The 23283-nt window shown below is 44.0% G+C and overlaps 1 protein-coding gene across 1 annotated transcript in view; it reads left to right on the top strand.

Annotated features, from left to right (window-relative positions):
- Positions 1-23283, top strand: part of PARM1 (prostate androgen-regulated mucin-like protein 1) — a gene marked incomplete at its 5' end in the record, with an annotated part of 100817 nt that overhangs the window by 63211 nt on the left and 14323 nt on the right. The window contains one exon of the mRNA XM_079697341.1: positions 4321-5025. Within this exon, the coding sequence (XP_079553467.1) occupies positions 4321-5025 (705 nt within the window). The remainder of the gene's footprint in view (positions 1-4320; positions 5026-23283) is intronic.

Below are 23283 nucleotides of genomic sequence, written 5' to 3'. Positions count from 1 at the left end.
CTTTGGAAGCAGGAAGGGTAGGAGTTATAAAAGTATACAAGTCAGAATTAAACAAGAAAATGGATGTCTCCAGCCACAAAACTAATTCTTGCAGCATGTCATTTTCAGCACTATAATGATTTCCGTAGTACAGCTTTTAGCTCCACTGGAAATGACAATGCAGGTGTCGCCCTGAATATCATACACTTTAATGGCATCTTGTGTAGTCTCATCCTTTCAGAACCAACTCAAATGTCATCTCTTCTGTGACTTTTCTAAATGTCATTTGAAAATGACTTTGTATATTTTTGCATTCCACAGTCCCCATACAATATTTATTCATCTTTCCTTGGTGCTCCCATCACAACTTGCTTATAATTCCATAAGGTGCTTATCACATCATATTACAGAAAGTTGTGTGTCCTTTCTGTCCTGTTAGATGGTGAACTCTTTGAGGGTAAGGCCATGGACATAGAAGTTACTCAATAAAACCTTGAATGAATGAATGAAGTCTTGCTCCTTTGCATATGACTCATTCTTCATTCATCCCAGAATTCCAAAGACTCTGACTCAGCTGCCAGACTAAGGCTCTCTCTACCTCCATCTGCCCACCTATTATATGGTACTATAAACAGTAGTTAAACATTGTCTTTTTTTTTTTTTTTTGGCCTCAGAGTCTTTAATGAGTTATGAGAGCTACCAGGATGCAAAGCCAGTATGCTCTAAGGTCACATATGAAGATTTGATGTTTTCATAATATTTGTCCCAACTATTGTTTTGTCCATATTTCAAAGACCTCTTGACCTGTATTCATCCTGAAATTGTTGACACTTCACAGCTGCCAAAAGTCAACCACAGAAACATGGACTATTATGTGGCCTAATTTGGGAGGTGTGCCCCCAGTTTACTAGGAGAGTAACTTTCCTGTAGTTTACGGTCTTGACCAACACCTTTAAATAAAATTAAACCAATAAGCTTGGCAGGGGTCAGGTGAAAGCCCATCAGAAATGAACACGCAACATTGCTAAAATGATAAGCCACTGGAAAATACAGTCAGTACACAGAGAACTTTTCAGGATCCCATGGATGGATGGAAACTGTTGCTTTATACATAGATATCATGAATTAGCTAACAAAAGTCCCTCTGTCGTGATACTTACTGATTAAAATGTAACTTCCTCTCAGAAAAAAAAAATTAAACCAATCATTTTGATAACAATCCAAGCGTTAAATTCAGTTAAATATTGAGAAAACTCTGTTTTCAGGTTAAATTCTATAGCACAATTTTCATGCAGCTGAATGAAGAAGTGAGCAGATCTTATCCCAAATGCTTACATCCCTCTGCATTCCTCTTTTCTCCCTTCCTCTGTGCTAAAATCTGGCCCATTTTTTTTTCCCTTATGAATCTTGATCATGTTTGGCTGTTACCTATATGCTACCCCCCAGGAAATCTCCTCAGAGTTTGGAGAGTTAAATAGTTGAAGACCTAACAAGACATCAGGCATCAGTGCATGTTGTGGTGAAAGGACAGAGGTTGACACTTTAAGCAAGTTTCCTGCCTTCAAATAACACCAGGTAGGCAGCCAGCCCCCAGGCAGCTATGATGGATGTGGCCATACTAAGTGATGTGTAGAAGGGAGTAGAGAAATAACTGGGGTATTGTTTTAAATAAAGTTCTTAGGTTAATTCATTTTTCCACCCTCCCTCTTTACCTCCCTCCTTATCTCCCTTACTCTCTCCTTTCCTCTCTCCTTCCTTCCTCCCTCCCTCCCTCCCTCTCTTCCTTCCTTCCTTCCCCCCTTCCTTCCTCCTTTCCTCAAGTACTTATTGAGCAATTATGATGACCTAGGCACTCTTCTAGGCTTGGAGGAAACAGCAATGAATAAGACCAGGTCCCTGTACCCTCATGGAGCTTACATTCTGGTAGAAGAGAGGTAAAATAGGCAAATAAATAATATGTAGTTTCAAGAAGAAACTATTTTATTTATTTTATGAAAAATAAAAATGAGCAAAGGGTGCGACAGTTCCTCAAAAAATTAAACATAAAATTAACCATGTGAACCACCAATTCCACTTTTGAGTATATAGACCCCAAACAATTGAAAGCATGGTCTCAAACAGATATTTGTGTACTCATATTCAGAGCAGCATAATTCACAATAGCCAAAAGGTGGAAGAAACCCAAGTGGCCATCAGTGGATGAATGGGTAAACAAAATGTGGTGTATACATACAATGGAATATTATTTCGCCTTAGAAAGGAAGAAATTCTAGCATGTGCTATAACATGGATGAACCTTGACAATATTTTGCTAATAAGTGAAATAAGTCAGAAACAAAAGGACAAATATTGTATGATTCTATTTATATGAGGTACCTAAAGCAGTCAAATTTGTAGAGATAGAAAGTAGAATAGTGGTTTCCAGGAGCTGGGGAAAGGGAAGAATAGAGAGTTATTGTTTAATGGGTACAGGATTTCAGTTTGGGAAGATGAAAAAGTTCTGGAGATGGATGGTGGTGATGGTTGAACAATAGTGAAAATGTACTTAGGGCCAATGAACTGTACACTTAAAAATGGTCAAGGGCTTCCCTGGTGGCGCAGTGGTTGAGAGTCCGCCTGCCGATGCAGGGGACACGGGTTTGTGCCCCGGTCTGGGAAGATCCCACATGCCGCGGAGCGGCTTGGCCCATGAGCCATGGCCGTTGAGCCTGCGTATCTGGAGCCTGTGCTCCACAGCAGGAGAGGCCACAACAGTGAGAGGCCCACATACCGCCAAAAAAAAAAAAAAAAAAAAAGGTTAAAATGTTATGTATATTTTAACAATAAAAAATCAAAAAAAATCTTTTAAAAAATAAGCAAGGGGAAGGAGTAGGAATGACTTTGGTTAGGACTGTCTGGGGAAGGCTCCTCTGAGGAGGAGCCGACACTTGAGTAGAGGTCAACTAGAAGGATGAGGAGAACATGGGATGATGACATAGGGGAGTAGTTTTGGATTTTGTTCTAAGCACAACCTTGGGAAGGTTTCGGTCAGTTAATCTGATTTGCCACTTTAAAATATTATACCGGCTGCCATGTGAAAAGTAGACTGAAAGGAAGAAATCTGGAAGCTAGAAAACCAATTAAGAGACTGTGGCAGTTGTCTAGACAAGTGACTGGTGGCTCAGGTGATGTTGAGATAATAAGGGAGGTGATGAGCAGAGATTGGATCGGGATATCTTTTTAAGGTAGAGTCATCATGATTTGCTGATGGATTGGATGGAAGAGGGGCAGTGAGGGAAAGAGATGCATTAAGGATGATATCTGGGTTTTTAACTGAGTAACTGATAGGTCTTGCCATCCACTGAGATGGAAATGACTAGAGGAAAAGCTAGTTGGGGAATGGCAAGGGCTGTGGAGAGGCAATCAAGAGATGTGTTACATAAAATGTGAAATCATAAACTCGGTCTAGCAGAGTGCTAGTACATAGAAGCCATTTATTATATTAAATACTTGAATGAATAAATGGATGAAAAAATGAATGAATGAAACTGAATGGGTAAACGGAGGTAGGGAGGAATGAAGAAAGGAAACTAACTCTAAATTTTACAAAATATGAAAGAGAATATTTGGCGAAATGACATGATGGTAAAGACACCGGGCTAGAATTTGGGAGAACTAGGTTCGAGTCTAAGAAAGTATTTCCAAACTTCAGATTCCTTCTTCCTCTCAGCTTTTCATTTGGGACCTCCCCCTTTACTCCTCCACAGGAAATCTGCTCACAGCTTTATTCACCGCGGTGGACAAGCCCATAACCCTTGCATCCCTGTGCAAGGTCGCGGAGCTCATAACCGTAACAGGGAGCAACCAATCAGTGAGCGCCTACGGCAGGGAACAGCCAATCAATGAGCTCCTCTGACAGGGACGAGCCAATCAGTGAGTGGTTGGCTTTGCACTCACCAACCATGCCTTCCCCACACCCATCACATAGGCTGGGCATCCCCGCAAGCGTTGTGCAGCAGCTCCCTCGACTGTCCAGACCATTTCTCATAAAATCAGTTCCGCAGAGTGTCTCGGTTTTTAAGGGCATGGTTTTCAGCAAGCAGAAGACAAAGTTAGTTCATGCTGTGTACTGGCTGGACTTGTGTTGACTGATCCACTAATTGCTCCTGCAGAGCCTCAGGCTGGTTCCTGCTGATAGTCACCAAGGGAGGAGAGAGCAACAGTGGGAAGAAAATATTTTTAAAGTCACCTTCACAATTACAGAGGCACAGTGTGAAATGAGAAAGACGTGAAAATACTGTAAAACGGCCTCGCCGCGCAGGTTTTCACACATTAACCACCTTTGTACTGGCTCTTCTACAGGACTGAGGCTACAGAGCGCGTCTGCATCAACCCTCTCCCCTGTTTCTCTTCCGGCAAAGAGCAGCCCACCTACAGCCTTCTGGACCAGCTCTCCGCAAAGCCCTCCCGCTTCCCCTACCGGTGGAACACCCAGCAACTCGGTCCTCCCAGATACAGCATCTGCCCGGACATCTCCATCCGCCAAGAACGTCTCCACAGAGCCCAGAGAAGAGGAACCCGCCAGCCCAGCCTCCAGCTGGGAGGGCACAGACACAGACGCCTCACCAACAAGTGGTGGGGTCCACTTAACACCCACGCTCGAGGAACACACTTCAGACACTCCCGAGGCCAGGGTGCCAGCTACAGGGTCGCAGCCCCCCGTTGAGTCTCCCACACTCACCTCCCCTCAAGCGCCAGCCTCATCACCTTCAACCCCTTCAACCTCACCACCAGAGGAGGTTCCCTCTGCCTCTGTGAGCACCAGCCATAACTCCGCTGAGACCAGCGCCAAGCCCACAGGAGCTCTAACCACATCAGAGCCCCCAGCAGAGGAGCACAGCTCTGGCCACATAGCCACTTCACATGCCCCCGCCGAGCCAGTGCCCACCGAGACCACGGCCCAAGCAACTGTGCCCCCCAGAGTGACCTGTATGCTGATAGACACGGAGACCACCACTGCCCCCGCCGGGGTGATCATGCAGGAAGTGGAGCATGCGCTAAGTTCAGGTGAGTCTCTGGCTAGAGCACGTGGCCTTGATGACACTGGGGTGCTAAGAATGCCCTTCAGTTAACCAAACACAGTGGATTAAGTTTGAATTTTGGAGTGCAACACCTAGCTGAATTATAATTCCTAAGAATTTCCACAAGTGCAAACTTTACTTTTAGTCTCTTAATAATTTCCCCATGATAGTTCATTAATTGTGGCCAATCTTTATAATTTGTCTTCACGTACGTCTTCATGTATGTAAACCAATGAGACTGGTTAAACAAAGGCTTTGGGTTGAGCTTCCTAGGTTCCAGTTCTGGCTTCTGACCTTGGGCAAATTACTTCATCAGGGTGTCCTTATTTTTCCTCATCTGTAAAATAGGGATAAAGAAAGCTGTATCATACATGGTTCTTCTGGAGATTAAATGAAATGACATATAAAGTGCTTAGAATAGTTCCTGGCAGAGAGTAAGTACTCAGGAAATGTCAGTTGTTATTATGATTTTGCTCGATGTATTAATGCGTGTTTACCTCATGGAAACAGTCAAAGAAAGTAGGGCGGGGGGTGGAGAGAATGTGCTTATTCTTTAGAGTAACTGATATATATCATGGGAAAGACAACAACTTTTGTGGAATGTCACGTTTGTTTTTATTCTCCCAGCAGCCCTGTAAAGTTAGTATTATTTTTATCTTGATTTTGCAGTCTTGGAAATTATGATAGAGAGAGATTTAGGGTCTTTTCTGAGGTCACATCCATCTGACATTGAGGTGAAGTCTGGAAACTTTAGGGCATTGGGCAGGAAAAGGCCTTAGTAGGAACATTTGGCCTCTTGATTAAGAAACAGTGAGGTGAGGGCTTCCCTGGTGGCGCAATGGTTGCAAGTCCGCCTGCCGATGCAGGGGACATGGGTTCGTGCCCTGGTCCGGGAGGATCCCACATGCCGCGGAGCAGCTGGGCCCGTGAGCCATGGCCGCTGAGCCTGCGCGTCCAGAGCCTGTGCTCCGCAATGGGAGAGGCCACAACAGTGAGAGGCCCGCGTACCGCAAAAAAAAAAAAAAAAAAGAAACAGTGAGAGCAGCCAGCAGGTGAAGGGGAAAATGGAGCTTTAGGCCCTCGCCTGAGTCATCTTGCCAGGGGCCATGGACTCAGAGGGGAGTATTTGGGACTGAGCCACACAGCACCAGCTGGGGTCAAAGAAATGGCTGTGACTGAGGAGAAATTAACATCTGTTAACAAATAATTGATAAACAACCATTATGAACGGAAACTCTGATAAACAGTGGAGGTGGGGAGAAACAGAGCTCAGATGAACAAGACATAACTCCTCGTGGAAGAGCTCACAGTTTACTAAGGGAGAAGGTCCCAAAGAATTGCAAATTCTTTTTTTTTTTTTTCTGCATATTTTATTTTATTTTATTTTATTTTATTTTTATTTTAAATTTTTTTTAATTAGTTTCTGCTTTATAACAAAGTGAATCAGTCATAGATATACATCCATTCCCACATCCCTTCCCTCATGCATCTCCCTCCCTCCCACCCTCCCCATCCCACCCCTCCAGGCAGTCACAAAGCACCGAGCTGATCTCCCCGTGCTCTGAGGCTGCTTCCCACTATCTATCTACCTTACGTTTGGTGGTGTATATATGTCCATGCCTCTCTTTCGCTTTGTCACAGCTTACACTTCCCCCTCCCCTTATCCTCAAGTCCATTCTCAAGTAGGTCTGTGTCTTTATTCCCGTTTTACCCCTAGGTTCTTCATGACATTTTTATTTCAAAGGCCCAGTGTGTATCAGTGAGAGTCCCAACAAGAGAGACAGATGCAATCAAACTGGGATAAAGGAATGAATTACAAAGGTACAGCTGGTGTATAAGAAAACCACAGGGGATCATAATTGCAGAGCTGTCATGAGTCAGACCTAGGAGGAGAGAACAGTAACCAGAACCCAGAAGGAGGGTCTTGTAGAATAGACCACCTTGGGAGGAGTAGGGACTCTTGGGGGAGGGACACAACTAACTCAAGGTTAACCTCTGGAAGTGAAGGGAATCTATACTCTGCCCTCCCTCTCCCCCCCTACTCTGATACGCATCCCGAAGCCAAGGACAAGGAAGCCTGTTGTGGTGCATGCAGTTCAGCCTCCTGGAGGGCAAGTCAGAGAGCAAAGTGGAGAAAGGTGGAGAGTGGATCTGGGGAGGCAAAAGGAGGGAATCCGGCACTCGCAGTCCAAACACAGCTTTCCCTGCGTAGCCCCGTCCCCAATTAGCGCCCTGTTTTGCGCCTCCGGCCAGTACTTAGCACGCTGTGTTTAGATGTGTACTTTCTGTCTTTACTTTCTGCCACATCCCCACTTTCTGTCTGATACTTTCCATGCTGCCAGCATGCAGGGAATATCTCAAGAATGGACGCGGTACCTGGAGGAGAGTGAGTGTTGATTCAGTGTCCTCAGGTCTGTCCCTAACAAAGGTGCCATCCAAGAACAGGCTTGAGGCAGTGGCCCCATCTCTTCCCTTTCCTAGTTCAGACCTCACCACCACCTGCACTACTTTTTTCAGTTTTCTAACTGGTTTCCCTTCCTCCAGCCTCTGCCCCCTCCAGGTTACCGTAGACATGGTGGATCAATGTACTGAGCACAAATTCTGAGCTTGGCATGCAAGAGACTCCCTAATATGGCATAACCTACTACTCTTTCCAAGTCCCTCAGTTTCATGGGCTAGATTATCCAAGACAGCCCTGTTCCACTGTTCTGGCTTGTGTTTTAGACCATGTGTCTTGATTTCCTCAACTCAAAGCCAGCAGGGCTAAGAGATACAAAATTAGTGACAGAGCTGGGTCCTGACCCAGATCTTTATAGTTCTAGGGAATATGGCCCCCAGTAAGAACTCCAGGGTAAATGAATGAAGGAAAGGTTGATTGACTTGAGAGGAAGGTGTGACAGGTCAGAGGGAGATCACTGAGTATGGCCAGTGTACATTTCATAGACCCAAGGGGATTCATCCCTTATGATCTATTAAATCGAAGAATATTTATTGTGCATCCACCAGGACCCAGTGCTTGATGCAAAGAAGTATTAATAAGCGTAAGACCTGTCCTCTGAGATTTTACAGTTTAAGTAAAAAGAAAGGACACAAGTAACTCTTAACACCACTCAGTTTCTGATCTGAGAATGAACCAAAGCGGGTGGGAGGATCTTTGAGCAGATGTGATACAATCTATTCATTTCAAGGGTGAAGAAATTGCATCCCAGAAGTTTGGAGTGACTCACCCAAGGTTACACCGCCCAGTGGTAAAGCTGGGCCCAGAGCCCAAATCCTTTAAACCACCATTGGGTCTTCTTTAAGCACCAGCATTGCCACACTTCTCCACCATCAGCTCAGCAGACTAGGCAGCACCCTGTGACACTGTGCCCATAGTTGACTATCTGCAGATGTTTTTGTTTTAGAGACTCTTGTGCTGCCTTAATAGTGGCAGTAATCATACTGCACTTTTGTTGAGCATATTGTCTTATTCTGTATGAGTTCACATAGCATATTTCTATAATCCAAGGACTTATCCATTCAACAAATATCCAGACGTAGTCACCAATAAGTAATTCAAAAACAAGGTAAATGTTATGGGAGTTAGATTTGACTGGCGAGATTAGGGAAGGTTTCATGATAGAGGGAGGACATGAACTGAGTTGTAGGAGATGAAGGGAATTGCGGCCCGAGGAGAAGACAGGGCAGGGGAGATTCAGGCACCTGTGTGCTGCACATACCTGGGTGCAGAATCCAGCCTGCAGTTGCAAGCACGGAAATTGCTCTGGTCGGGGTATCTGGTACCCTCCACACTGCCAGCTGTGAGGGTTAATTCTTAGTCCTGGCATACCCAACCTAGCAGGAGCATTTGACACGGATGGTCACTGCCCTCATTTTGAAGCACTGTTTCCACTTGACCTCCAGGACAGTCTCTCTTGGTTCGTCACACTGCTCCTTCTCAGTGCCTGTCGCCTTACTTCACCCCCTCACCTTCCTACACTGGAGCACCCCAGGGCCCACACTGTCTTCCTCTCCCCCAGCTCTCCACACGCACGCTCTCCTCTTCTCCCCACACTCACTCCTGAGATGACCTCATCACGTCTCGTGACTTAAAATGCCATCCACATGCTGATAGCCCGGAGATGTAAAATTCTATCCCTGTTTTGTTTCATTGAACTAAAGACATGTCGACACCCAGCTGTCAGCTAACTCATGGTCTCCACTTGGGTGGCTCTTAGGCATTTCAGATGTCATAGGGATCAGATGAATTACTGATTTCCTCACACCTCCGTCCAGTCCTCCCTCAGAAACTGTGGGATAATCCTAGACTCCTTTCATCTCTCATATACACTGCATCTGGTCCCTCAGAACCCAATTTCCTCTCACGCCTCGGTCCTCTCTCACATGTGGGCCTTTAATACCCCTGTAACTGATCTCACTACTCACCGCACCCTTGCCGGAGAGACCCTTTTCCAAACCCAGGACAGATCCTGTCCCTCCTTAGCTCTAACACTCCATTTGCTTGCCCTTCTGAATCAGAGTAGAAGCTCAAGTCTGTGTCATGCCTGCAGTGCTCAGCACCCTCGGAACCCACCCTGCCTCAATGCTCTCACCTGCTTCCACTTTCACCAGCAAACACATTGCAATCTTACCGCTTCTTGAACAGACCGCAGACACTCTTGCCCCAGGGCCTTTGCACTTACCATTCCCTCTGCCTGAAACATTTTCCTGCTGGGTCTTCAGTGGCTCGCTTCTTTTCATCAGGAAGGACTTTGTTCAGCTGTCATCTCCTCAGGAGCCTTTCCTCATACCCCTCTCTGAAACAGTAATCGCATCACCATGGATCCCTTTATCCTGCTTTACTTTCGTTTTAATCACTTAAAACTTTCTGACATTCTCTCATTTATTTGGTGAGTAGGTGTCTGCTTTCTGCCACTAGACTGTCAGCTCCATGAAAGCAAGGACGTTGCTCACGAACGGGAAGATGTAGGTTACATCCCCAACCCCTGAGACAGAGCCCGACACATGGTAGACTTGAAAGAACACTTGCTGGATAAATGTATGAAAGAGGCAATCAGCCAGTACCAGGGAAGCTATTTAATCTCTCTGGGCCTTGGTCTTCTCACCAATAAAATGGGATAAGGGTAGTCTCCAAATGATGGGGTTATTAAAAAGTTTAGTTGAGATAAGAAACTAAATACCCCTGTAACTGATCTCACCACTCACCACACCCTCACCGGAGAGACCCGGTGAGGGTCTATGTACAGCATAATGGCTGTTGAGCAATGACTCTGTTGATGTCTATGCTTGTTATTTTACTATTATTTACCGCTATCATCGGCATCATCATTATTGTTATTATTTTGCTATTGTGATTGCTGTTATCATTGTTACTGTGTTTATCATAATGAAGACTGCCCATCATCTTCAACAAACTCTTATTGAGCTTTCACTGTGAGTCAGGCATCTGGCTAGACAGTGGGGATTTGGCCATGAATGAGACAGTCGCCACCCTTGTGGAGTTTACAGTGTCGTGTGTACACAGAATGGCAAGTAGCCTGTGGATCCCAGGCTGGATCCCAGGATGTGTGGAGGAGGACATTGCAGAAGAAGCCGGAAGGAAGATTTCAGGACAAGTGTTAGAGGACCCTGAGTAACAGGATGAGACAACTTACTTTACTTGACAAGCCATTGATAGTCACCAAAGGCTTCTGATCAGAGGCAGAACATGTTCAGAATTATACTTAAGAATATACAACTGGCAGGAATACATGGACGTAAACTGCAGGGAGTTCAGGACTGGTAACACGTAGACCGGTTTATACCTGGTTTCCGGTTGGCCATTGTCACTGACAGACCATGTCATTTAGCTACTCTGACTTTAAGCTCTCTTCACTATAAACTGAACACAAGAGAGACAATCTTCCAGGGGTTTTGTTGTTGTTGTTGGCTTATCATACCACAAAAATTGTTTATTAGAATTATCCAAGGCAGAAGGAATGAGATTCACATTCATATGAGGCTTACTGAGAATATACATGTTCTAAGAACTGGGCTCGTGACTCACACAGGTAGCCCTCCATCTAATCTTCAGAATATTCCAGCAAGGTGAGCTGGATGGTGTATCTCTGCTGTAGGTGACAAAACAGGCACAGAGAGGTTTAGTGACTTAAGTCCTCCCTTGAGTGACCAGGCCAGGATTCAAATTCAGTTCACTTGAGTAACCCTAAGTCAGGTCTTCCTTCCACTGTACCCATTATAGCTGAATTCGTAGAAATGAAAAGTTGGGAAGGACCTACGGCCTCCAGACCTGCTGTGGACATGAGCCGCATGGAATGTTGTCAAACGCCCAGGGCTGCCAGCTGGGCCTGAGGGGTGGAGCTTCCCGATGCGACGAGAAGCAGGTGGTAGCCACAGCCATCCAAAAGCAGCTGTGCAGAAGAAACGAGTTTTCATTTTCATTTTTCAGTTTTTGTTTTGCTTTTAAAGGAAAAGAGAGGGCTTCCCTGGTGGCGCAGTGGTTGGGAGTCCGCCTGCCGATGCAGGGGACGCGGGTTCGTGCCCCGGTCTGGGAGGGTCCCACGTGCCGCGGAGCGGCTAGGCCCGTGAGCCATGGCTACTGGGCCTGCGCGTCCAGAGCCTGTGCTCCGCAACGGGAGAGGCCACAGCAGTGAGAAGCCCACGTAATACAAAAAAAAAAAAAAAAAAAAAGGAAAAGAGAGAGAGATGTGATGTGTTAAATATGGATCGTCTGGGTTATTAAATCGGCGCTCTTCAAGGGTGGAAGCTATGACTACAGTATGTTTGTGACGTCCTGAACTGAACTGAATGGTGCCGTGTGAATGCTTAAAGGATGAACTGATACTGCACACCAAATTATACTCGAATCGTCCCCAATTCCTACATATGCAAACTTTAAAATTATAGTCACTCAGCTTGTTGCAGACCGGGTATTCTCTTTTGTCTGTAAAATCCAAGTGGCCCCTGGTCTTATACTGTCCTATGCTTTCCATTACAAAGAGGAGGACTCATAATTGTGAAAATGGGTGAAGGCCTTTGAACTTTAATTTGCTAGTCTGACTCCAGATTTATTCAGTATGAACTGTGCTAATAAATACCCTGAAAGAAAGGACACCAGGCAGGCACAGATATCTAATCCTCTCTGCATCCATACCTGCAAGGGACTTTCAGCTGTCAAAACACCTCCTTATTCCAGACCAACTCTTAGGATAGATATAGATTTGAAAAATGAATTAACTCCTAGAAAAGGGGGAAGAATCATTTTTAAAGTATACATAGAAAGATTTTAGGAGTAAAAAATATATATATGTATTGTAAGTAATACAATAGTAAGTTAATGACCATTATATTTTGATGATATATTCAAAATATATTAAACGGGGAAATGAGGATTTAACAAAAAAACGTAAAAGAACATTAAACGTTTATTGATCATATTCTTCCAGATTGCCCAAAATATATCAGAAAGCAATAATCCTAAAAAATATTGTATCTATCCTAGACTCAGTTTTACAAATATTAAATCATGACATGCCCAGGCGTGGCCTCTAACAGTGAATGGTGCCAACATCTTTTAGTCCAATCCTCCTTCCCTCTCTGTGTTTTTTCCATCACTGAGAACTGTTGGTTTGAACTCTTAGTAGGTCCCAAATTCACCCACTTCTCTTCACTCTTGTTCTCATGTCAAAGCTCCCATATCCCACCACATCTCTCTTTTCCCCTCGTGCTGGCTCCTATCTTTGGTCCACATGGACTGCAAGGCTGACAAGTGTATGGATTATAAGTCCTCACTCACATTTTTTCTTTTGTGCCCAATTCTTTAAACTTAAGCTAAACCTCTAAGCTTGCTTGCACCAACTAAACTCCCATAAGGAGCTCCAACGGTCAGATAATATTTCAGGTAAAAAATAATTCTAAATTCTTGTCTCTACTACTTTTATTTCTCCTTTGGTTTACTTTTACTGCCAAATCTTAATCTGGTCTTAAAATATTTCCAAAATATCCTTTGAAAAATATATGGCAAGGTAATAAAATCAGCTAGTTACCACTGGTATTGTTATCTAGTAGCAATGCAACTCCATCAGATACTTTGTCTCACCTTTCATTACATTTAGAGAGTTTGTCTCCATGGAACACTTTCTTTTTTTCCGGCTTCAAATATTTTCACTAGTCACATATGACTAAAGTGATTTTGGAAATACTTCACTGAGAAAGTGGAATTTAGCTTGTAAGCACAGCTGCTGATATCATAAATGAATCTATGGCTTTTTGGCTTACTGGGAAAACTGGTTGGAATATTCCCGATTCCATATCCAGACTGAACTTACTGTAATCTTCTGACTCAGAAGAGCATGTCTTTTTTGTTCAAAACAATAACAGGAAAGTGAGACCAGATCAGCACTAACCCATTGTCTTCCTCAGAAAAGGTTCTAGAACTCCCCCCCTGAAGTGGGTTGAGTTAGGAGTATTGCATGAGGAGAACACATAATGGATACTAAGTTGATATTGTCCTCAGTATGCCTTGTTCTCCGGTCCTGGGAAAGAAAATTATCGGCCAGTAAGAGACAGAGTTTTATTTAACAGTATCTTGCTTTTATCATCAGACCCACAGGCCTTCAGGGATAGAACACAGGCTCAAAATTTAAGGTGAACTTAGGTTAAAGTCATAAAATCTCAGTAAGTCCATGAAGTGGGCCATCAAAAACACTTTGCCATATTTCTGTTTGGTGGAATTATGGGGTCATTTCAAAGCCAGGCTCTAGGAGGGTAAGAATGTTACTTGTAGTATGAACTTTGGCATCAGACTGCCTGGTTCAGATCTCACCAATGCCATTCACTAGATGGATGACCTGGCAAGTTTATTCATCACTGAGTGTCACATATTCCTCATCTGTAAAATGAGGGTAATAATAGTACTATAATTGCCTTATAGGATTCTTTTTAGAATTAAATGAGACAAGTATATAAAGAGTCCCTTACATAGTTAGCACTAAATAAATGTTGGCTGCTCTTATTATTACAGTTGGGTCCCTAATTCTCAGTGTGGTTACCAACAAGAATTTGACTCTTCTAGACTTTGGGTTTTTTTAACTTGAAAAAATAAAACGTTTGTGACAACACTTCAAGACTCCCAAAAGGATTATTACTGTAAGTATTAGGTAATCAAGATCCATTTTAGCACCTGCCTATAACACAATACAGAAAAGGATAATACAAAAAGTGTGAAAGAGAAAAGTAACTATGTTCACATTGGAAATAGTAGCACTTTCATGAAACTTGGAAAATCCAAAGATACGGGTTAAAGAGTGCATACAACTAGAGATTTCTAGCTGGGAGAAAATAAATCATGGAGGAGGGAGGATACAAAAGCTGAGCTTACAGGATTTTGCCGAGGCTCCACTTGCACCTGAGGGTGGGGGATTAAGAGCTGGAGGTTGCCTTCTTCCCCTAACTGGCATCAAAGTTTGGAAATTATTTTCTTTCCAAAGTTTTTAACTCTAAAAACCTTGGGATCCTGAGTCTGGGATTAAAGCTTGGTAAAATACAGTCTCCAAAAGCAGGTTCCTACCTTGCCTAGGTGATTAATTACATGGAGGCAAAGCTAAATTAACTAATGGTTCTGCAGAGATCCCCGAGTCCTTGGGCTGCAGGAATTATAGTGTCACTGCCCTTTGTCAAGATGTTGAGACAGGTGACCTGAAACTGACTCTCTGCTCCCCAGCGAGAGTCATTTTTCCATGACAAAAAACGATAAACTTGCACACTGCAAGTTTATCATTGCAAGCAGGGTTAGGACTCTGTCTTGGGCCCTAAGAAGTTCCTCCCTTCCTTCTTGCCGTGTCCTTGGAACCAAGAAAATGCCAGCATGGAAGGCCTTACTTGCCAAGGCTGATAAGCCTCAAAGGGGCCTGAGCCTTCACCTGCAGACTAGATGAGTCTCAAAAAGGGCATATACGAATTTTTCTGGTTTATTTTCCCCTTCAGTATTGTTTTATCTGTGGTCATGTCTCATTTTCATCACTGGAATACTGAAGAGATAGAGGAAATACTAAAGAGAACAACCAAAACACCTTCTTTTTCTGTCTTCATGGAGGTAAATGGCACCTGCGATACATAATTCTCCCCTCTCTGTGGGGAAATTTGCAAAGGGATGACTTCAGAGTTGAGATCCCCAACTTGGCCCCTTAAGTTGAAAGTCAGAGGCTACAAAAGGCTGACTTCTCAGCCTACACATACCTCCTCCTTCCCACTGCCACACAGCTAGTTGTCCCCAACTGGAAAACCCCCAGGTTTTCAGGGTTTCCAGTATCTTTTTGATACTCTCAAGGCTAATTGCATTAAAGATACTCCGATAGCAGAGAGATGTCAGGATTTCTTTCCCTCTTTCTGATTTGACTCCTGAATAGAAATATCTTTGTCCTTCAGTCAAAGGATTTGATGACCTAACATGATACTGCTCACCCACTTACACTATAGATCAGAATTTTCACAAGAGGAGAAGGAGACTTCTCCTCATCCAGGACAAACAGTAGAGGGGATTCTCTAATCTTTTTTTTTAATTATTCCCCAGAAATCTCTCCAACACTGTCCCTCCATCCCTCAAGAGGTCTAGGGTAGGTCTGACTCAGAGCTGAGATCCCCACTCATGCCAAGGTGTGGTTCTTTCAGCCCAGAACAGGTTATAATTCATCCCAGGCTGAATTACATTTATTATATAAGGTAATTTTGAAAGAGTTATTACAGGCTTATAAAGCCAGGCACTGTGAATCTGCCCTGCAGGAAAGAATGAGCAGCAGAGACTGACACGAAGCATGTTTAGGGACAATCATCAGGGCTTAGTTAGCGTCATGGTCTTAGAAATACAGTCTCTGTTCATTGCACTGCTACCCCGGGGGTTGGGTAAGTGAGGACAGCTGTCCCTTCTGTGCCACATTTCCCCTGTTTTGGCCTCCACCAAGAAGCAGTATTCATGAAGCTTCCACATTCCCTAAAGTAGTGACAGGTGTTGACACTGGCCCTGATGACCCCGACTCTCTGCCCTCCATTCTTCGTGGCCTCCTCCAGGGGATCTGAGGGCTGTGATCTACCCCCAATCCAGCATCTCACCCCGAGTTTCTTTGTGAAAATTTGGTTCGTGGGAGCAGTGTTCCCAAAAGTATGATTTAAGTCCCTACACAGGTAGTATGCAAGAGGATGAACCTTTTTTCATTCTAATAAATCTATGCTTTTGTTTCAATATGAATTTTTTAAAAAAACTAAAATAGCACATCAAACTCATGATTTCACAGCTATCATTGCTTAGGGTGTGGCTATATGTAGTCAGTATCTAAAGAAAATAATTTAATTTAAAGACAGATATTAAGAAAATAATAGTATCGGTGATGTGGACATGGCAAAAATCATGAGAGTGATATAGAGATGTTTGAATTTTGAAAACATTGTCGTGACATAGAGGATGAGGTCTTGTCTTTGTTTATTGCCTCAGCTATCAGTGCCTTAAGGCTTTTACTTGGGATAAGACCAAGCGGTAGAAAATTTAAAAGAAGGCAAACCAGAAATTCAAAGGTATCTACTCCCAGCTCTGCCACTGATGCAGTCTGATCTCAACCAAATCTCTTAATTTCTTTGTTATCATCTGTAAAATGAAGGGGTTAGAGGCAATGAACCTTCTTAATTTCCTTTCAACAGTAAAATTACATTATTCCATTGGTCATGATCAGGCTGGAAGCAAAACTTGAACTTGAGATCTGCAATCATTTCGAATACTAGGGTTGGCTCAGATCTTTTCTGGATTCAAGTTTCTTCCTGGCTTCGGAGTTTTTATGGATAAGAGATGCCCAGAGACTGAGACTTTTGTAATGAACTTCATGATGGACAAAGCATTTTAAATACACTCTGAGAGGAAGCAAGTGATTCATCAAAGTTGGGCACGTAGTAAACAATAAACATCAGTTGTGTGAATGATTGAACAAATTCTCACTTTACAGGTAGAGATAGGGACACAAATGAGGCCATAGAGGCACGAAGGAGTAAAGCGACTTGCCCAAGACTATTCAGCTAGTGCATGTATAAAGCCAGTCTTCACGCCAGGTCTTCTGGTCACAGAAAGTAGAGAAGCATACGTTTGGGGAATCCAGCCTCAGAGGTTGAATCCCATTTCTGCATACTAACCAGTTGAATAGATTTTTGTTAACTGCTTTTGCTAAACTCCTAAGTGGAGATACCTACCCCACTCTGCCTAGCTCAGTGCCTGGCACAGGGAACTGCAGTAAAGGATGGCTACTGAGACTTTTATGACCACGATTGTTTTTCTTAAAGCTTTTATTACTGTTCTTGGCACAATACTAGAGATGTCCCCTGAGAAATGTTGTTAAGCCAAGACTGAATTCAGTCTTTAAGGAGAGTCTGTTAATAGCATACAGATGTAAGGGTCACCCCTGTTTCGGGAAGAATTCTTACTCCCTGTGGGCTCCTTTTGGTCTGGAGAGCACTGAATGAGAGGAATGCTCCGTGACGTGATGTTGATGGGAAGCTGCTGTGTGGCCATCAGCTTGTCAGGATGCTATAGGGAAAGGGGATGAGGGGCACTGTTTGCTATTCTTAGAAACCCAGCCTGGTTTACATTACAGGTGTCAAAGGAGAGCTGGGGTTGGGTGACCTAAACAGGTAGTTATAAAAAATTCCAGGTGGGAGCTTCCCTGGTGGCGCAGTGGTTGAGAGTCCGCCTGCCGATGCAGGGGACACGGGTTCGTGCCCCGGTTGGGGAGGATCCCACATGCTGCGGAGCGGCTGGGCCCGTGAGCCATGGCCGCTGAGCCTGCGCGTCCGGAGTCTGTGCTCCGCAACGGGAGAGGCCACAACAGTGAGAGGCCCGCGTACCACAAAAAAAAAAAAAAAAAAAAAAAAAATTCCAGGTGGGAACGAGGCTTCATTTGTGTTGGGAAAGATTGTGATTGTAAGTGAAGTAAGGAAATTTTAAAACCATGGTAACCAGGAACTGTGCCGACTTGTGTGCCCCGTTTGGCATTGGTTACAAACCTGTGCTCCCTGCATCCTTAAAGTACAGCTGATGTGCCTGCAGGAGAGAGAAATGAAGAGAAAAGAAACACACACTTGCTTGGGTGAATGCAAATCTTTTATTATCTCAACAGAGGTTTGTGTTTCTAGTATACATTTTTAACTATATGCTACCCAAGTAGGTAAAATGCTTTTAGATAAAAGTAAAGCCAGTCCCCAAACCAGGGCTTCTGATGACAGGAAGTGGAAAAGTATAGATGTTAGGGATCCTGCCCAAAGTTTAAATCCCAAGTCTGCCCACTGACCAATCCTGCAAACTAACTAGCTTTTAAGAAATAGTATAAACATGAAGTAAAAGATTCCAATTGTGGTCATATTTGACTAATTTTAATAAAGTTTACCTCTGCCACTGTGTGAAGAAATGATTAAGCAGTACTTTAATGATTTAAAGATTTGAGGGGATGGGGCAGCAGAGAGAAGGACTAACATGGAGACAAACTTGGATTGTGCTGATTAAAAACAGTTCTGGGGACTTCCCTGGTGGCGCAGTGGTTGAGAGTCCGCCTGCTGATGCAGGGGACGCAGGTTCGTGCCCCGGTCCGGGAAGATCCCACATGCCGCGGAGCGGCTGGGCCCGTGAGCCATGGCCGCTGAGCCTGCGCGTCCGGAGCCTGTGCTCCACCATGGGAGAGGCCACACCAGTGAGAAGCCCGTGTACCGCAAAAAAAAAAAAAAAAAAAAAAACAGTTCTGTATCATATTTGCATGCAAGCTGTATGCCTTATAAAGGAGTTTCATTTTTGCATCATAACTACTTATAAAGTTCAATTTAACAAATAGCTACACTTTCAGAAGAATCAGTTATTTTATTTTTTTTTTTCTTTTTAATGTCCTTTATTTTTTAATTTCTTTTAACACCTTTACTGGAGTATAATTGCTTTACAATGGTGTGTTAGTTTTTCCAGTATAACAAAGTGAATCAGCTATACATATACATATATCCCCATATCCCCTGCCTCTTGCATCTCCCTCCCACCCTCCCTATCCCAGCCCTCTAGGTGGTCACAAAGCACCCAGCTGATCTCCCTGTGCTATGCAGCTACTTCCCACTAGCTATCTATTTTACATTTGGTAGTGTATATATATATCCATGTCACTCTCTCACTTCGTCCCAGCTTACCCTTCCCCCCAAACCCGTGTCCTCAAGTCCATTCTCTACATCTGTGTCTTTATTATTCCTGCCCTGTCCCTAGGTTCTTCATAACCTTTTTTTTCTTTTTTAGATTCCATATACATGTGTTAGGATATGGCATTTGTTTTTCTCTTTCTGACTTACTTCACTCTGTATGACAGTCTCTAGGTCCATCCAGGTCTCTACAAATGGCCCAATTTCATTCTTTTTATGGCTGAGTAATATTCCATTGTATATATGTACCTCCATCTAGCTGGTTCTTGCCTAAAAATTTCATTGCTCTCTGTCCAAGTTCAGCCCATCCTTTAGAGAACATCTTCATTCCCACCTCTTCCCTACTCTGGCTTTTTTTTTTTTTTTTTTTTTTTTTTTTGTGGTACGCGGGCCTCTCACTGCTGTGGCCACTCCCATTGCGGAGCACAGCCTCCGGACGTGCAGGCTTAGTGGCCATGGCTCACGGGCCCAGCCACTCTGCGGCATGTGGGATCTTCCCCGACCGGGGCACGAACCCGTGTCCCCTGCATCGGCAGGCGGACGCGCAACCACTGCGCCACCAGGGAAGCCCGATAACAGCTTTTTTAAAGAGCCTAAGAAAGCTCTTTCTTTCAGAGGTCGTTCGGGTTCATCCTATCACATCCTAACATTCTCATTTTTGGATATGATTGTCAAGTATCCTGCCAAAGAGGTCAGATGTTTAAACTGGGGGGGAAATCCCTCAATGAGAAGAGTCCCCAGGGGAACATTTGAGGTTTGGGAACATTGCTAAGCCCAGGAAAACAGGAGGGCACCTTTAGGACAAGTGATGGGGAGGCAGTCTGGACAGGAGCAGGGTCCCCTCTGAGTGTGGAGGACGCCCTGTGTCTGCAAAGGACTAGCCGAAGCGTAGTAAACAGAGGCAGGTGTTGGGGGCGGCAGAGAGAGCCTGTAAATGATGTCATAGTTTATTCCAGGACTGCACGGGCACAGAACAGAGTCAAAGCAGGGCAAGTGATACCCTCCAGGGAAACCCTCTCCCTCGGGTAGTCTGACCAGGTCCAACCAGAAGCATGAGCTTCTGGGATTTTGTTCTGGTTACTTCAAGAATATTTTCTGACTTTATTCAGACAGAGAGTCCTATAATAACTCTCCTCCAGCTCAGTCGTCCATGGGGACTCGCGAGCCCACACTGGGGTGGTTGGACCATAGCTGTAGAGTCATTGGAATAGATGCTGAGGTAAGACCTGCAGCAGGGGTTCTACGATGGACAGGTGGAAAGACTGCTGCTGGGGGACCTTCTTAGCACAGTGACTGGTCTCAAAAACTGCCAGTTATCTTTTTTATTTTTTTTACAAGTATTACATTTAATCATTCAACATTTTAAAAAATAATTTAAATACCCACTATGGGCTAGAGACTGCCCAGTGCGGAGAGTTCAGGGAGAAGGGGGATAAGATGCAAGATGAATATGATTAGAATCTGTCTGGGGAAGCTCATAAATACAACACAGAGTGTTTAAGAGAAGCAGGCACAAAGAGCTGAGAACACACAACAACACTACAACTTGCTTGGGGGTGTCAGGAAAGCTTCCCAGAAGGGTTGATATTTAGTTGTCATAAAGAAAGTGTAGGAGCTGGCCAAGCTGAGAAAAGGGCCAGGGATGTCACCAGTATATTAATGATTAAACATGCAAAGCCTAGGAAATAGTCCCGGGTTCAAATGATAGCTTAATCATTTACCAGCTTATAAAACCTGAATCAAGTTCTTAAATCTCTCTTAACTTGCTCATCCATCACATGGGAATCATTCTCTTCATCTCATAAAGAGAATTCAATGAGATGGGAGCTGTAACGTTCTTGGCCCAGCACCAGACTGAAGTAACCACCCACAAGTGTAGAACAGTTCATTCTTTAGCCTGTTCTGTTTTTTGGTTCTGAGTTGTTATGAAAGTGGGGGAAATGACCCCCTGAGAAACCCCATCAGAGAGACCCAGACTTCAAGGAGGCTTTGGCTCGTGGCTCTTCAACAGCCCTCTGGTCAGGCAGAACGTGTTGGCACAGTGGAATATTCTGGCATCTCGGCTTAGAAAATATATAAATTTCCTCCGGTTCTCTCTTAATTTCTTCTGGTTCCAGGGCTTCACAGCGTGAATCACACCCATTCTGAAACTTACACGTGCCAACAGGGAAGATGAGGAAGACAGAAATGCCAGCCACCTCCCCATCCCCCATCCCCAGGGCACTGCCCACCCGGTGTACACACCTTCCTCATAGGGCAGAGCTTCCCTGCCCTAGCCACACCTTCCTCATCTTTCCTCTCCCTGCCCTGCCTCAAAAGAAGAAGTACAAGAAGGGGAATTCCAGTTTACTTTATTTTTTTTCCTTATAAATGGTATTTTAATTTCTGCTATTTTAGTAATAACCCATCCTATGACTGACACATACAAAATGCAGTCATTAATTAATTAATACATTTTTTGAGTTGACTGAATGCTAATGAAAATACAGATAAAAGCAATACCATGTTGTTGTTGTTTTTTTTAACATCTTTATTGGAGTATAATTGCTTTACAATGGTGTGTTAGTTTCTGCTTTATAACAAAGTGAATCAGTTATACATATACATATGTCCCCATATCTCTTCCCTCTTGTGTCTCCCTCCCTCCCACCCTCCTTATCCCAGAGAAAAACAAATACCGTATGCTAACACATATATATGGAATCTAAGAAAAAAAAAAAAAGCTCATGAAATATCCAGCTTACTTTAAACAGAACTCAGGGGGAAATGGCATTTGTTTTCACAAGGAGGAAATCAGGCCTTTTCGGTTCCTGCATAAAGTCCTGCTACCCTCGGCTACTGTCAGCTCAGCAAACCCCTCAGATGCTCAAACCGCGATGGCCTGAGGCGTGGAACTTCCCAGCATGAACTTCCCGGCTGCTTCGGAGAGGGGCAGCTGCCGTGGAGGTGAAAGCGAGCTTAGGACACAAGCCCTCCCAGGCTGGGGGCCTGATGAAGCCCATCTAGTTCCAGAAGACCCTTGCCCTCATGATGGCACCCTCTGAGAAGAGCTGGTGGGTGGCAGAATAGTTAAGGAGGTGGCCCGAATATTTAAGTACCATCTATTTCACCTCACACGTTTTGGCCTCCTTTTGGGCAATATGAACCCTCAGAAACGCCCCTTCGCTCAGCTGCCCTCAAGGGCCCATGGGGGGAGTCACCTGCTAATTCCAGCTCTTGTTGCACGGCTGTCTTTTGTGAACAAGAAGGGTGGCCTTGAACAGCCCTGTTTGAAGACTGGTCTACACCGAGAGCCAGACAGCCACCAGTCACATGGAGAGGAAAACGGTCATTCTACTACTTGCTGTTTCAAAAAAAAAAAAAACAGCACTGGAGTTGGGGAACTGCCTGTTTTATCTTCAGTAGAGGTGGTATTTAAATATATCCAGTAAATCGCAGAGTTGGAGGAGATCCAACTGCCTAGAGTTAGGGAAGAAACTTTGAAGGACAAACCTATGATTTCCTAAATTAAATGTATCCTGGGGCAAGAAAGAAGGGTCTTATAGAGAAATCAACTATATTTTTTCTCTCCTCCCATTTTTTTGAAAGGAGGAAATTAAATTTAAAGGTCAGTTTTCAAAGCTCCTAATTACAATCAGTGTATCTTTTTGAATCTTGAAATACCCCCATCACCTTACCTTGCAGTAATAATCCTCATTTCACAAGCTCTTAAAAGAGCTGTTAAGAGGCTTCAGTGAACTTTGAATTGTTCTAGTTTCAGCGCAGTTTGGAGGCTGAGAAGCTAAGTGCAGAGTAGAGGTTATCCGTAAGAGGACTGACCTCAAACTTTCTCTACTTGATCCAGTCTGCATATTTGAGTGTTCGGTGTCGGTGCCATAATTCTACCTTGACAATAGTAAAAAGTGAAAGAGAACTGTACTGATAATTATACCAATCTGGCCCTAAAGGACTCTAGGAGCAAAGAGATGGGCGTGTGAGTGTCCAAAAGTGTGGAAGCTCTAAAATGGTACATTATGGTCGGTCTGTGTAGACACATCAAACT

Source organism: Hyperoodon ampullatus, assembly GCF_949752795.1.
Source record: "Hyperoodon ampullatus genome assembly, chromosome: 1".
Classification (NCBI taxonomy): Eukaryota; Metazoa; Chordata; class Mammalia; order Artiodactyla; family Ziphiidae; genus Hyperoodon; species Hyperoodon ampullatus.
This window is presented reverse-complemented; position numbering and strand designations above follow the sequence as displayed.